This window comes from Rhinopithecus roxellana, chromosome 16 (assembly GCF_007565055.1).
Source record: "Rhinopithecus roxellana isolate Shanxi Qingling chromosome 16, ASM756505v1, whole genome shotgun sequence".
In the NCBI taxonomy this organism is placed as follows: Eukaryota; Metazoa; Chordata; class Mammalia; order Primates; family Cercopithecidae; genus Rhinopithecus; species Rhinopithecus roxellana.
The window spans coordinates 54,522,683-54,538,390 of record NC_044564.1 but is presented as its reverse complement, the minus strand read 5'-3'; the positions used below and the strand labels follow the sequence as shown (position 1 = coordinate 54,538,390).

The window sequence follows — 15,708 nt, the reverse complement described above, 5'->3', positions numbered from 1 at the left end:
TTCCAAGTATCTGTACCATTTTCCATCCCTCCCAGCAATGAATGAGAGTTTATATATTTTTCCACATCCCTGCTAGCATTTAGTATTGTCAATGTTCTCGATTTTGGCCATTCTAATTCAGTGTTTTAGATTTTGGTATCTTATGATGGGAGAATATTTTCATATCCTTGTTTGTCATCTGTATTAAGGTCTTTGGCCCTTTTTAAGATCAGCTTGTTTATTTTCTTATTGTTGAGTTTTAAGAGCTCTTTGTAAATTTTGGATGACAATCCTTAATCAGATCAGTCTTGCAAATATTCTATCCCAGTTTGTGACTTGTCTTTTCATTTTCTTCACAGTGTCTTTCAAAGTAGAAATTTTCCATTTTAATGAAATCCAGCTTGTCAATTATTTGTTCGATGAATTACACCTTTGGTATTATATCTAAAAAGGCATCACCCAACCCAAGATTTTCTATACATTTTAAAAATAGGATTATCAGTCTTTCTCTCTCAAAATTTTGGATGCTCATTTGTCTTTGGTTTTGCTTATTATATTTTTAACCTTGCAAACAGGTTTACAATTTTATTTAAAAGTGTTTTTTATCACTTCTGAATTTTGTAGTGAGGAAAATTTTTCATAATTCCAAGTAAAAAGAAATAGGTTCCTTTTTTATTTTATGTCATAATGTATCATACTTGAATGATCTTCAAATGTATGCTATATTGTTAAGTTTAAGAAGCAAGGTTCAAAACAGTGTGTGTAAAATGCTGTTTTTTTTTCTTAGAATGAGGTGTATATGTATTCACATGTGGGTACTTATATACACATTCATATACATTTGCGTGTATGTCTAAAAAGATACAGAGAAAAAGAAAGGCAAGGAAAGGATAAACCAAAAAATAGTGAAAATGGTTACCTATGGGGGGTGTTGGGGGCAGTTAGTATGATAGAGGCAACAGGGATGAAAGGAGGATCATCTGTCCAAATATATTCCTTGTTTTATAGTTTTGGCTTTGGAACCACATAGATATTTTATGTAATAATAAAGCAAAATTAAATCAAAATTAAATACAGCAAATCCTAAAATTAAAAAGAAAATTAAACACATGAATTTAACTGTGTATCAAGCTGATGACTTATTTTAAGTGACTTTATAGTAATACAATTATACATCTCTAGGGGCATATATCTTAAGGGCAGAAAAATTGGAGGAAACAAATAATATTTAATAATCAAATATTAGTAATATGGTATTTTTATTTTGAAACCATAAAATTTCATGATAAAGCAAATAAGTAATCATGTTAAAATCTCTAGTAACCAAAATTTGTAGCATTAAGAGCAAAGATGGGCAAATATATCAAAGGTATATTTAATTTTTATCTATTTAAAATTCAATGAAAAAATTAGTATGAATTTATATGTATTTTTATCCTTCAAAAATATTTGTATTTCTAGCTTTGATCAATGAAAGGACCTAGAAATATGAATAGCATCCTAGCAGTGAGCATTCATGGGTTCCAGTTGTAGTCTTTGAATACCATTTTCCACTAACAAGAGCCAGGGTTTTTTGAAGAAATGTCTGATTCCAGATCTTGAGTAGGAAATATGACAAAAGTCTAGAACATTTGTTATAGCAGAAAGTAGCAGAGTTAAGAAAGATGGGCTTATGTCATAGGAACCAGTTTGAAGAGACTACCATTGGCCAACAATGGGACAATTTTAGCAAGGAAAAAAGACTGCTAGGATTGAAAATCATTCAATATGTTCAAAAGCTGAGAATCATAAGGATACAAACAAAACAAAGTGAAAAAACACATCGATCACCTCTGGAGGTTACTGGGGGATAAAGTCATTTTCAGTGATGTAATATAAAAGAATCATGTACTTATCCTATTCTTCCCATAAAAACTTTTCAAAGTAACTAAATAATTAATGAGAGGAATTTATTCTTTATAGAAGGATTTTGCTAATAAATGAAGAAAGAATAATAGACTACCACAAGTTAACAACCTTTATTTATTAAAATAATATCTGTAGGAAATGATCATCAATGGCTACTAATATCCTCAGGCAAATCGTGGATAGGGAGCAGGATACTATTAACAGACAGATCCAGCTGACAACGTATGACTCCACTGGTCAAACTTAACATTGCAGAGGGACAGCCAGTTGTTATATGTCAACTGATATGGTACCATAGGAAGTACACAACTTTTAAAAAATTGAACTTGTTCAAGCCCCAACAGGTTCCAGTTTATACAGCATACATGAGATAGAGGAACATATTAAATGACATTTCAGGATGCTGTTTATCAAATCTATGTGCCAGAAATTCTCCAAGATAAATGACCCAGTTTCTTGAATAAGTAATAGGCAGGAAATAAAAATGATGGGGGAACTGTTGGAGAGTCAAAGAGAAAGAAAATATCAACCCAAATGCATCATGTAGACCATGTTTGGATCTTACTTTGAAAAAACCAGTAATATAGTGATTGGACTCATCAGGGAAATTTTAACAATGACTGAGTTTTAGATGATGTTAAGGAATAGTTAATGTTTTATATGTGATATTATTGTGTTCATGCTAAAAACAATTCCTATCTCTTAGAAATACAAATGAAAATATTTACCTGTGAAATGATATAATCTCTGGAATTCCTTTTTTTTTTTTTTTTTTTTTTTTTTTTTTTGAGACAGAGTTTCATTCTTGTTGCCCAGGCTGGAGTGCAATGGCACAATCTCAGCTCACTGCAACCTGTGCCTCCTGGGTTCAAGTGATTCTCCTGTCTCAGCCTCCCAAGTAGCTAGGATTACAGGCATGCGCCACCATGCCTGGCTAATTTTGTATTTTTAGTAGAGACGGGGTTTCATCACGTTGGTCAGGAGGCTGGTCTTGAACTCCTGACCTCAGGTGATCCAGCTGCCTCCACTTCCCAAAGTACTGGGATTACAGGGGTGACCTATTGCACCTGGCCTTCTGTTATTACTTTAAAATGATCCTATGAAGGGAATAAACAGAAAAGATCATTATCTTGGATAACAAGTACATAGGGTTATTACAATATTTTTTACAAATTTGAGTATTTGAAATTTTCTATATGAATTGTTCTTGATTTTAAAAAATTCAGCTTTAATTTTTAAAATTAAAATGGAATAGAATTTCATGTCACCAAAATAAGAACTTTCTTCTTTTTTTACTTTTTCTTTTTTTTTTTTTTTTTTTTTGATACAGAATCTCACTCTGTCACCCAGACTGGAGTGCAGTGGCACAATCTTGGCTCACTGCAACCTCTACCTTCCGGGTTCAAGCAATTCTCCTGCCTCAGCCTCCCGAGTAACTGGGACTACAGGCACACGCCGCCATGCCCGGCTAATTTTTTGTATTTTAATAGCATTTCAGTGTGTTGCCCAGGCTGGTCTTGAACTCCTGAGCTCAGGCAGTCTGCCCACTTTGGCCTCCCAGAGTGCTAGGATTATAGGCGTGAGCCACCGTGCCTGGCCAAGAACTTTTATAATTTTAAACCTGAACAGTTGAAATGTGTCTATACATTTATACCTGCAGGAATGTTACAGAATTTATTCTGCATAAATGTTGTAGTTGCTCTGGAACCAACACACACTTATCTTGAAACTACAGCATGAATCTGATAGTTTTTCTTATAAGTCATTCTCACATTTATCAATGATACCAGAGAAACCTTTGAGGTAGATCTAATGCTCTGTATTCTTCCTATCATACCTACCTCTTACTAAGGTCCTAATACTTGTTTTTCAGGTACAGCAGGTACAGACTGTGCAGCAGGTACAACATGTCTATCCAGCTCAGGTGCAGTATGTGGAAGGAAGCGATACTGTCTATACCAATGGAGCAATGTAAGTTTATATGTGGAAGTCTTTTTAATTCCCCCACTCAGAGAAAAATAATGTACTTTTGAACACCTCCTACTATTCCCAGATTGTTTCCTTGTTTTCAGAGTAACTTTGTACTAGAACAGAGTTATTGAAATTAAGCTGATGTTTAGAGCTTTTATCTACATTTATTAAGAATATGCGCTCATTTTCCTTTCACTTAACCCCACAGGATATTTTAAATTATTAAAAGTCTTATGCCCTTTAATAGTTATTCCTATGCAGAGAAAAAATGTATGTACCCCTTGTTAGTGATATCTGTATTTTAATGATAGCTTCTAAACTCTATGCTTTTTGTTTTTATATACAAGGTCAATTTTTATGTGATGGAGTTTGGGATTTTTAAACATTTTTAAAATAAGATATTCCACATAAAATTGCCTGCTACTCAATAAATCTTACTTTCCTACCTAAACCTGCCCCCTGCCCGAAACCAGGTTATCTCTTTTGCCTCAATAATAGTATAAATTTTTATTTGGGCTTCTTAGCTGCTTTGGAATAAGACGCAGAATGTTATTATAAATAAAGAAACTAAGAATTATTGTAAGTCACTAGGATTGTTTCCAAATTGGCTTTTTTGCTTGCAACCCATTGGCTTCCTCGGTTAACCTAAAATGAATTCAGGCTCTCTCACTGACTCTTCTGCCCACCTCCCATCAATGTTGGTATACCCCGGGATGATAACCTCTGCTGTCTTTATTCTTACTACATCTACTCTTTCCTTGAGTGATTTCATTTATTTCCATGATTTCAACCTATAAGTTCCATGAAGGCAGGACTTTTTTTGTTTTTATTCACCACTGTAATAACTCTTAACACCAGAAGTATTCATGACCTGTGAGTTCAGTTGTTGTTATCTATTATTATAACTAAAAACAGAATTCTGGTTAACTTCATATTCATTTTATAATTGTGACCAATGTACTTAAATATTCTGAGCTTTTTGTTATTGTTTCCATGGAAGTGGAAGGAGAATAATCTCACTCTTATTGAGTTTTTGTGAGGATACAAGGCAATATATTTAAAGTACCGAATACACAGCCTGGTACATAATAGATGATACAAAACTAGAAGCTTTTCATTGACTCTTACTTCTCTCATTTTTTACTATATTTGGTCACTGAATCTACCCACATCACTACTGCCTAACACTACCTCCATTGCCTATAAAATAAAATCTAACTTTCCACACTGGCTTTCTCCCCATTCCTACCTCCCTAGCCTTATTTTCTACCTTCTAGGCATAACCAACTTTGCGCATTTTTCCCCAAATATTTCCCCTTCATACTTCTAGGTTTTTGGACATGTCATTTTCTCTGCTGAAATAGCATTCTCTGTCTTCTCTCCTTTCCTCCCAGTCTCCCCAAACCCAGTCTAGTGTGATCTTTATAGACAGACATGTTACTCCCTTCTTTGTGACGTGGACCCTGACTCTCCTTCTCTGCAGTTAGCTTATCCTTCCCTTATAAAAGGCAACATTATCCCCTGACTTTTACTTACAGCATTGTACTATGAATGCTTGTTTATGTTTCCCATAGTAGGAAGAACTCTCCCTCAATGAGAACTTGTCATTTTGTTTCATTTACATTTACTTAGGTGATTGGCCCATTATAAAGTCAGTAAATTTCTGTTACCCTCTTAAATCTATACCTCTTTACATATTTTAGACACACTGCGAATGTTTTTCACTCTACTTATTTGTTGTTTAGGTCCAGGGCCCCCTGGAGCATGATTTTGGAATCTTTACTGTAAACTTAAACTACTGTTGGCATTTATACCAAATGAAAAAGACACCTGCCACTTCGACCTTTATGCTCTCAGGGAAAATAAATGGCTTTCTAGACACTGCTAGAGGTCACCCAGTTGTCAGTTGTCATTTCATCTTTGTCTTTGACAAGTAGTAATGGTCACCTGCAGGGGAATGTAAGAATGGGAGTTTGTAGCTTTCATGTCTGTTGTGGTAGAATGTGACAAGGGAAAAGGGCAGTTGGAATGGGTACTGAGAGAGTTAACTGTATAGTACCTATCACAGTTATTTCTCGTTTTGTATTGGTCCAAGCTAAAGTGGAGAGATTAGTCTGTTAAGTATGAAATGGAGTACCAGTTGAGCCGAAAATCAGAAATCCAAAATACTCCCAAATGTGAAACTTTCTGAGCACCAACATAATGCTTAAGGGAACTACTCATTATGCATTTCAGATTTTAGATTTTCAGCTTAAGGATGCTCAACTGGTAAGTATATAATGCAAATATTTCAAAATGTGAAAAAGTAAAAAATTCGAAACTACTGCTTGTTCCAAGCATTTTGGATATAGGATACTCAGCCTGTAACCTCAGTTAATCAAAAGTGCTTTATGTATCATCTAAAGAATAGTAAGCACTCAATAAACATTAGTTATTGCTGTAAAATTATGCACTTTGTTTACATTTTTCGCGACTACTTACGGTTCTAAATTCTGCATATTGTCTCGTGCATTTTTAAACTGCTTTATCAATGATCTTAGGGTCTTCCACATAATAGGTAAACATGAGTTGAATGAATTCATTCATTCACAAAACCTTAGAAAAACAGCATTTGTAAGGTAAGTTCTTTAAAACTATAGAGCCCGTTTAAGTGCAGAAATGATTCAAAGCAAATATCTAGTGCTAACATGTATTTTCTATGGCCCACTAGCTCAGTTGGTTAGATCATGACTAATGAGGTCTAGGTCATGAGGTCATTTGTCACAAAGTCCAATTAGCTTTGATCTGGTCTGTGTGGACTCAAATTGTATCCTCAACTCTAGCCGATAATGTCACAAATGTGCACTTTTGGTCAAGAGGGAGAAGATGCATCTTTAAAAACCTTTCTTTACTATCAAGGATGATTTTTGACTAAAGGTTCTATAGCATCATTTTTATACTTAATAAGGAAATGTCATTGTGCTGCCATGAATTATACTCAAAATTTTAGCAACTAGGGACTTTGAATATTTTTTCTCAAATAGGACTGGAAAATTTTTTTCAGCATAAGCTATTTCAGTCTTTCTGTAATTTTGTAGTGCTGACATTTGACTATTACAATTTTTGTCTCTAATGTTCATTTTAGGGTCTTTCTGTAGCTTCTTTTTATTTGGCACACTCCATGTATGTTAGGAAAGAATATTCCATATTCTTCTATTCTACCACACTGAATTAATAGCAAGTTAGTGTTTGATCCCTGACTTGTATCACAGTCAGAGTCCCACTTCTGTGTGATAATAAATGCTTTTTGCTAATGATACTTCCAGAAGATAGGGACTCTGATCTTTATCATGAACTTTTGAGCACCCAGTACATGGCCCTACAACCTGTGCATGCTTACTAATGCTCTTGTCACCAGCGTCCCCATGTCATGTAGCCATAATGCATGGGGTCTCACTCAAGAGGTGATGACAGCTCTCACAGATATGTGTCGTCACTTATGAAAAAGTGTAATCATTATAATTTGATGATACTGAAGTGTTTACCTGGTTCTCCCTGTGAATATGGACAATTACTGCCAGCAAAACGGGCATAACAGTGTGGGTTAGTGAGTGAGTGTACATTTAAGTTAAACAACTGAGACTGCTTTACAGCACTGTGTGTTGGAATATAGTAGCTTTTTGCTCAAGGGAGAAGGTAATTTATTTCACTTTTGCCCCTGTTTATTTTATCCTTGCTTCTGTAGGAACCTATGCTACATCATTTGTGTATTTCCTTGCAGTAGTTTTTCCAAGATTTTCTCAAAGTCTTGATCATTATCTTTATTTCTATAAATTCTTACTATTTATGATATTTAATCATTTAGAATACTATGATTAAACCTGCTGGGAAACATTGCATACCATGTAGAGAGTTCATTTCAATGGAAATTTCTTGGTGTAGCTAAGAAATATTTTTTTTAAATAAAAAGATTTTTTTCTTCCCCCACTCTTTTTTGACTCATACCTCCCCCACTGGCTCCTACATCATGCTAGTCAAAGTGGAATTAGAGACATCATGCTGTATTATGGTCAAATTAAGAAATCTTTATCTTGGCCGGGCGCGGTGGCTCAAGCCTGTAATCCCAGCACTTTGGGAGGCCGAGACGGGTGGATCACGAGGTCAGGAGATCGAGACCATCCTAGTCTACACAGTGAAACCCCGTCTCTACTAAAAAATACAAAAAAAAAAAAAAAAAAAAAAACTAGCCGGGCGAGATGGCGGGCGCCTGTAGTCCCAGCTACTCGGGAGGCTGAGGTAGGAGAATGGCGTAAACCCGGGAGGCGGAGCTTGCAGTGAGCCGAGATCGCGTCACTGCACTCCAGCCTGGGCGACAGCGAGACTCCGTCTCAAAAAAAAAAAAAAAAGAAAAAGAAATCTTTATTTTAAAGGATTTTCTTATAAAACCACTCTTTGAAGCTTGCCCACTGTTTAGAGATAATCAGTGTTTTAAAACGCAAAATTATTCATTGTGTGTATATCTGTTCTAGTAGTGTTCCTGTTTAGATTATAGATTTCTCAACTCCAATACATAACTTCTCATACCATGATCCATTATACATTAGTCCCTTAAGAGTTCTGTGGTTACACAAGCAGGGAAACACTATGTGATTCACTTTCTCTTTAGAACACTCAATTCCTGTTACCCTTTTAAAAGCTCTGAAAAGTCCTATAGAAATGTACAGAACCACAGAACACTTTTACCTGAATAATATCTAATAAAATCACATGTTATGCTTTGGGAAGTGGTACACTAATATATATTGACATTGAATAATTTAAAATCCATTTTTAAAGTACTATACCTATAGTCATCTCTTGAAAAATCATGTATTAGTGCATTTTTGAAGTCATCTAATTATTTTCCCATACACTTTAAATGATTAATAAGGAACCATAAAAGGAATATTTCTTCAGTCTCTTCCTCTGTAAGTGGAATATGAAATTTCAGTATTTGCAGGTGAAATTATGCTTTCTTATTATTATTCAAATGCTGTGTCCCTAAGAGAAATGGTTACATGGAATTCTGTAATTGAGATGCGGAGGTGCTTAATTCATTTATGCTTCTACTTATGTACACATTCCGACTGGTATAGGAGTTGGTTTTTGAATCCACTTGCCATTTAGATTTCAGTAATTGTATATGGCTGGTTACGTAGAAATTTCTCTTGGAGAGAGGACTGCCCTTCTGTGGAAAAGACTATGAAAGGGCACCCTGTTCTCTAATACCTAAAACAATGGCCCATGATAGGTGCTCAATCTGTATTTGCTGAATGAGTTAAATAAAGATTAGCATTTAATGGTGGGTGAGACAGGAGGTGACTACTTGGTGGCTTTAAGTACCAGAGATAAAATGAATGAAACTGAATTGAGATACTGCTTACCACATACTCTTCAACCCCTTCCAAGCTTGCTTGCTTCTCCACATTACAATGCAATTGCCCTTATCAAGGTCATTGATGACCTTCAGTTGTTAAATCTAACAGACATCCTTCTAGATTAAATTTACTTCATCTCTAGCCATCAACCAGTCAACCACTCTATCCTTAAATCAGTATCTTTTTCTGGCTTCTCTGACTCTATATTCTTTTCTCTTCCTATCTTATTTGCTTCTCCTCATTCTTACTATTGACCAGATAAGTTTTCTGTGACTTTAGCTTCAGAAGCATATTGGTGTACATATTTCTCTGGTATTCTCTAAGAGAGACCACGTTTCTTCCATAACATGTATGACTATCTGTCATTCTCTTGACTATCATTCTTAACTGATCACTTGTCTCTCCCCCACTAGAATGTAAGCTTCATGTGGGCAGGGACCTGGTTTGTTTGCATCCTGTTCTCTCTCTAATACCTAGAACAGTGGCACATGATAGGTGCTCAGTCTATATTTGTTGAATGAATTAAAGACTAGCATTGAATGATAGGTGAGAGAGGAGCTGACTACTTGATGGCTTTAGGTACACAGGGAAAAAATGAATGAAACTGAATTGAGATGATGCTGATGTGGAATTCACATAGCTTTCTTATTTGTTTTGCTGTGTTTTTCCCTCTGGTGAAAAACTTTTTTTTTTTTTTTTATTATTATACTTTAAGTTCTAGGGTACATGTGCATAACGTGCAGGTTTGTTACATATGTATACTTATGCCATGTTGGTGTGCTGCACCCATCAACTCGTCAGCACCCATCAATTCGTCATTTATATCAGGTATAACTCCCAATGCAGTCACTCCCCCCTCCCCCCTCCCCATGATAGGCCCCGGTGTGTGATGTTCCCTTTCCCTCCAAGTAATCTCATTGTTCAGTTCCCACCTATGAGTGAGAATATGCGGTGTTTGGTTTTCTGTTCTTGTGATAGTTTGCTAAGAATGATGGTTTCCAGCTGTATCCATGTCGCTACAAAGGACACAAACTCATCGTTTTTTATGGCTGCATAGTATTCCATGGTGTATATGTGCCACATTTTCTTAATCCAGTCTGTCACAGATGGACATTTGGGTTGATTCCAAGTCTTTGCTATTGTGAATAGTGCCACAATAAACATACATGTGCATGTGTCTTTATAGCAGCATGATTTATAATCCTTTGGGTATATACCCAGTAGTGGGATGGCTGGGTCATATGGTACATCTAGTTCTAGATCCTTGAGGAATTGTCATACTGTTTTCCATAATGGTTGAACTAGTTTACAATCCCACCAACAGTGTAAAAGTGTTCCTATTTCTCCACATCCTCTCCAACACCTGTTGTTTCCTGACTTTTTAATCATTGCCATTCTAACTGGTGTGAGATGGTATCTCATTGTGGTTTTGATTTGCATTTCTGTGATGGCGAGTGATGATGAGCATTTTTTCATGTGTCTGTTGGCTGTATGAATGTCTTCTTTTGAGAAATGTCTGTTCATATCCTTTGCCCACTTTTTGATGGGGTTGTTTGTTTTTTTCTTGTAAATTTGTTTGAGTTCTTTGTAGATTCTGGATATTAGCCCTTTGTCAGATGAGTAGATTGCAAAAATTTTCTCCCATTCTGTAGGTTGCCTGTTCACTCTGATGGTAGTTTCTTTTGCTGTGCAGAAGCTCTTTAGTTTAATGAGATCCCATTTGTCAATTTTGGCTTTTGCTGCCGTTGCTTTTGGTGTATTAGACATGAAGTCCTTGCCCATGCCTATCTCCTGAATGGTACTACCTAGGTTTTCTTCTAGGGTGTTTATGGTATTAGGTCTAACATTTAAGTCTCTAATCCATCTTGAATTAATTTTTGTATAAGGAGCAAGGAAAGGATCCAGTTTCAGCTTTCTACTTATGGCTAGCCAATTTTCCCAGCACCATTTATTAAATAGGGAATCCTTTCCCCATTTCTTGTTTCTCTCAGGTTTGTCAAAGATCAGATGGCTGTAGATGTGTGGTATTATTTCTGAGGACTCTGTTCTGTTCCATTGGTCTATATCTCTGTTTTGGTACCAGTACCATGCTGTTTTGGTGACTGTAGCCTTGTAGTATAGTTTGAAGTCAGGTAGCGTGATGCCTCCAACTTTGTTCTTTTGACTTAGGATTGTCTTGGCAATGCAGGCTCTTTTTTGGTTCCATATGAACTTTAAAGCAGTTTTTTCCCATTCTGTGAAGAAACTCATTGGTAGCTTGATGGGGATGGCATTGAATCTATAAATAACCTTGGGCAGTATGGCCATTTTCACGATATTGATTCTTCCTATCCATGAGCATGGTATGTTCTTCCATTTGTTAGTGTCCTCTTTTATTTCACTGAGCAGTGGTTTGTAGTTCTCCTTGAAGAGGTCCTTTACATCCCTTTTAAGTTGGATTCCTAGGTATTTTATTTTCTTTGAAGCAATTGTGAATGGAAGTTCATTCCTGATTTGGCTCTCTGTTTGTCTGTTACTGGTGTATAAGAATGCTTGTGATTTTTGCACATTAATTTTGTATTCTGAGACTTGTGAAAAACTTTTGAGACTTAACGTACATGTGTGTGGTTACTCAGTTTTTCTTGTTTATAAATTTTTATCAGTGACTTCAAATCAAATCTTTTATAATGGCATTTCTGCTAAAATTGATTTAAGTCCATATTTATTTCCCTGACCTCTGTTGTCAGGGCAAGTGACTCATATATGTACTGACTATGTATATCTTTTTGGTATGCTTCAAAAACCATTATAGCACTGGAAATTTTGGTAATGTTATCATGAGCAACTGCCACAGAATATAAAATTCCTTTTTATAACAGTAGACTTTGGGGTTTTTTTTAAAACTCAAGTAGGCTAAAAGAATTAATTTATTTTATTTTATTTTTGAGATGGAGTCTCACTGTGTCACCCAGGCTGGAGTGCAGTGGTGCCATCTCAGCTCAGTGCAACCTCCGTCTCCCGGGTTCAAGCGATTCTCCTGCCTCAGCCTCCTGAGTAGCTGGGACTACAGGCACACGCTACCACAGCTGGCTAATTTTTGTATTTTTTAGTAGAAACGGGGTTTCTCCAAATTGGCCAAGGTGGTCTCGAACTCCTGACCTCGTGATCTGCCTGCCTTGGCCTCCCAAAGTGCTGGGATTACAGGCATGAGCCACTGCGCCTGGCCTAGAATAAATTTTAAAACACCTTTTCCCTTTCATTCCTGTGAAAATCAGATTTCATAATTGTAGTATCAACTAGTACAATGGTTCTCAAAGTGTATTCCCCAGACCAGTAGCATTCACATCAACTGAGAACTTGTTAGAAATGCCCGCTTTTGGTGCCCACCCCAGTTCTACAGAATTAGGAACTTTGGGGGTGGGACCTAGCTCTCTGTGTTGCAACAGGCACTCCAGGTGATTCTGATGCACATTAAAAGTGTGAGAACCACTGTTCTACCCTACAGAAATAAAGAATTTAAATGCTAAGTAAAGATGTGCAGTTCCTTACAAAATAATCATAGGATGGTAAAAGTTATGATTCCAATATTCTATATTATCAGCATATATAGTAATGAAAATACGACACATGAAGGAGAAAACTTAGTAAATTATTACAAGAAGTATTACTGACTTTTAACATTTATTCTTGCATTTCCTCCCCAGTAGGTATAGCAGTGGCTGAATAAATGCTTTTTCTTTTTTTACTTTTTGTTATGGCAGTTGAAGTTAGAAGAAATAAGTATGTCTTTTGAATATAAGTGAAAGCAGATGTTTTGTTAGTGATATTCAGTAGTATTTATCACTTTATATTTAACCTATTATTTTTTATTCTTATGTAATAAGGTGAGGTTTAATATCAGGTCACTTGAATTCCTTTCTGAAGTACTGTTTTCCTTTTGGTGTCTTCCACAAAATAGACATGTCATCTTTCTGGTGTATCCTCTGCCTTCAGTCTGATGTGGAGCACTTGAGAATATCTGTTTTGAAACTTAAATAGGTCAATAAGTAGTGCATGTGGGCCAGGCAGAGATTTTACATATATACATATATGTGTGTGTGTGTGTGTATATATATATATATGCAATTTGTTGAAGATTCCAAATAATGTAGCTACTTCTTTGCAGGGCTTTGGTGGTCCATGTAAAAACTCCATAATTTAAAGCTGTTTAAGGCAGAGGTTCTTGGTTTCAAGCAACAGAAACCAACTCTGACCTATTTAAGACAAAGAATTTATTGAAAGATATTTGTGACTCACAGAATTTCCAGGAAGTCTGGAGAATCATGCTGGGAAAAGGTAGGCACAAGTGATGTCAGGCAGCAGGCAGACCTTGCACAAAACCATAACACAGAGATAGTGCAGTACAGACACCACACCACTGCAGCCATCCCGAATGCTGTCTGCCATTGCTACCCCTGCATACTGATCTTGGATCCTGTCCCTACTGCCACTGTAAACTTGACATGTCTCTCACAGTGTGTCACCATTTCCATTGCTTTGTGCCCCTAGCTCCTTATTTAGAGCAAGTTCACCTGGTTATTTGAGTCCTAAGTTGATTTCCTTTAGCTTGTTTATAAGGGAGGTTGGAAAAGCCAGTACCTGGCTTTCTGAGCTATTATATTTGGAAGTGGGATTAGTCTTCCACCAACATTCACAAGTTAAGAAACTGTACAAACATAGAGAGTTCAGACGCTGTATAACAAACAAAAATTCCGGTAAGTATCTCTACTTCAGTGAATCTTCAACATGATAAAAATGGACTAGATTCCTAGGCAGGGATATAGGCTATAGGTCTTTTTGTCACAATGCTTAAAATTGTGGAATAAGTATTTAGGATATTAGTAGTTCCTTTGAATTAAAGAATTTTAAATCCTTTGTGGGTAGTGACTTTGCTATGCTTTATATGCTGTTTTATCTGTTACAAAATATGGTTCTTGAGACATACTCAATAATTATCTGTTGATCAACTGACAGAATCACTTAATTAATTATTGGTTGTCTGTGTTCCCTGGAATCAATGAATTAATCACTGGTTGTCTGTGTTCTGTGGAGCCCTGGAGTTCTGCGGTGGAGGAGAGGCGCAGAGGTGGCTGTACTGGGAAGGAAAGAGAGAAACAGACTCTGCTCCATCATCTGTGTCTCCCTTCAACTGGAGCATGTTCTACTTTTATCCATTTGACACTTTGAAGTTAATATATAAATTTAATTGGAAAAGAGTCTGCACACCACTGGGCTTGAAAGTAATTTAAAAAGTAATTAAATAATGAGAAGAAAAGAGCGTCCTACCTTGTTTTTACTGTTTGTTTTTTATATTGACTGAAATGGTTTTCCTGGTCAATTATTTTTGGTAAGGAGTGTGTGGATTCATGGGACATTTTCTGAAAAAAACAAGAAAATTCTACAGCAAGAAATAAAATATTTACTAGATTTCTCCAAAAACCAAATATTACTTTCTCCTCCAAGTCCTTAGAAATAAAAACAAAACAAAAAAGTGTAGGGCCAGTTTTTATCCTGCTCCAAAACATATGCCTAATTTCCTCAATCATATAGTGAGTTTTCTAAGAACATTTTAATTTGCCATTCCTCTTTAAATCCAGTTTATTTGGCAGTGTGTACACGTTTCAAACAGAGGTAGCGTAACAGAAAGAGCACTGGACTGGGAGATAGCCAGACCAGAGTTCCAGTCTTCCTTCATCTTTTCACTCTCTGTGTAATCCTCAGAGCAAGTGTTCTTACCTCCTCACATCTTACTTTCCCCATCTATAGAAGTGGGGTAACAACTTCTAACCTGTATGATTAACTTCATGTAGATTTAAGGAAGATAATATATCCCCCTGTCTCTTAAAATCATTTGTCCCTGGTTCCCAAATGCACCTCTTGTGCTCTCAAACTTTTCTAAGATATTAAAAAGTGGCTCATTCTGGCTGCCTTTAGTTATTAACTCAGTCTAGTTCAATCAGACATATAATGCCCTCACTTCACTGAGCCGGCTTCCAATAAGATCACCTCCTATTGTTGTATCTAATTCACAGGTTCCAGAATCATCTTACATGACCCATCACAGTCATGGTCCCTGATTGCAACTCCATTTTCTCATGGTGTATTTTTACCTGTCTGGCCTCAGGACTTTGTAGGTTGTCTCTCTGGCTAGAACATTGCCCTACCTCCTCCTACCCATAAGGTCTTTACCACTATCCCAGCCCAAATCAGAATCCAAACTTCTTACAATAGTCTGTAACAGTGGCTTTTAAGCTTTTAAAACTATCACCCACTGTGAGAAAGTTAGGCGTACATTTCATACTCTGGTAAGTACATACATACATACCCGGGCATTCACACACATATCATTTATGTGTATATTCTGTATATGATAGAAACAAAATTTCTAAAAATGATTCTTATTCTCATTAAGTGTAATAAGCACTGATGTTTTCTA

The 15,708-nt window shown here is 36.2% G+C and overlaps 1 protein-coding gene across 10 annotated transcripts in view; it reads left to right on the top strand.

Annotated features, from left to right (window-relative positions):
- Positions 1-15,708, top strand: part of RFX3 (regulatory factor X3) — a 325,429-nt gene that overhangs the window by 188,703 nt on the left and 121,018 nt on the right. For all 10 annotated transcript variants that reach the window (XM_010389306.2, XM_030919590.1, XM_010389299.2 and 7 more), the window contains one exon: positions 3,761-3,858. In XM_010389306.2, coding sequence (XP_010387608.1) covers positions 3,761-3,858 — 98 coding nt within the window. The remainder of the gene's footprint in view (positions 1-3,760; positions 3,859-15,708) is intronic.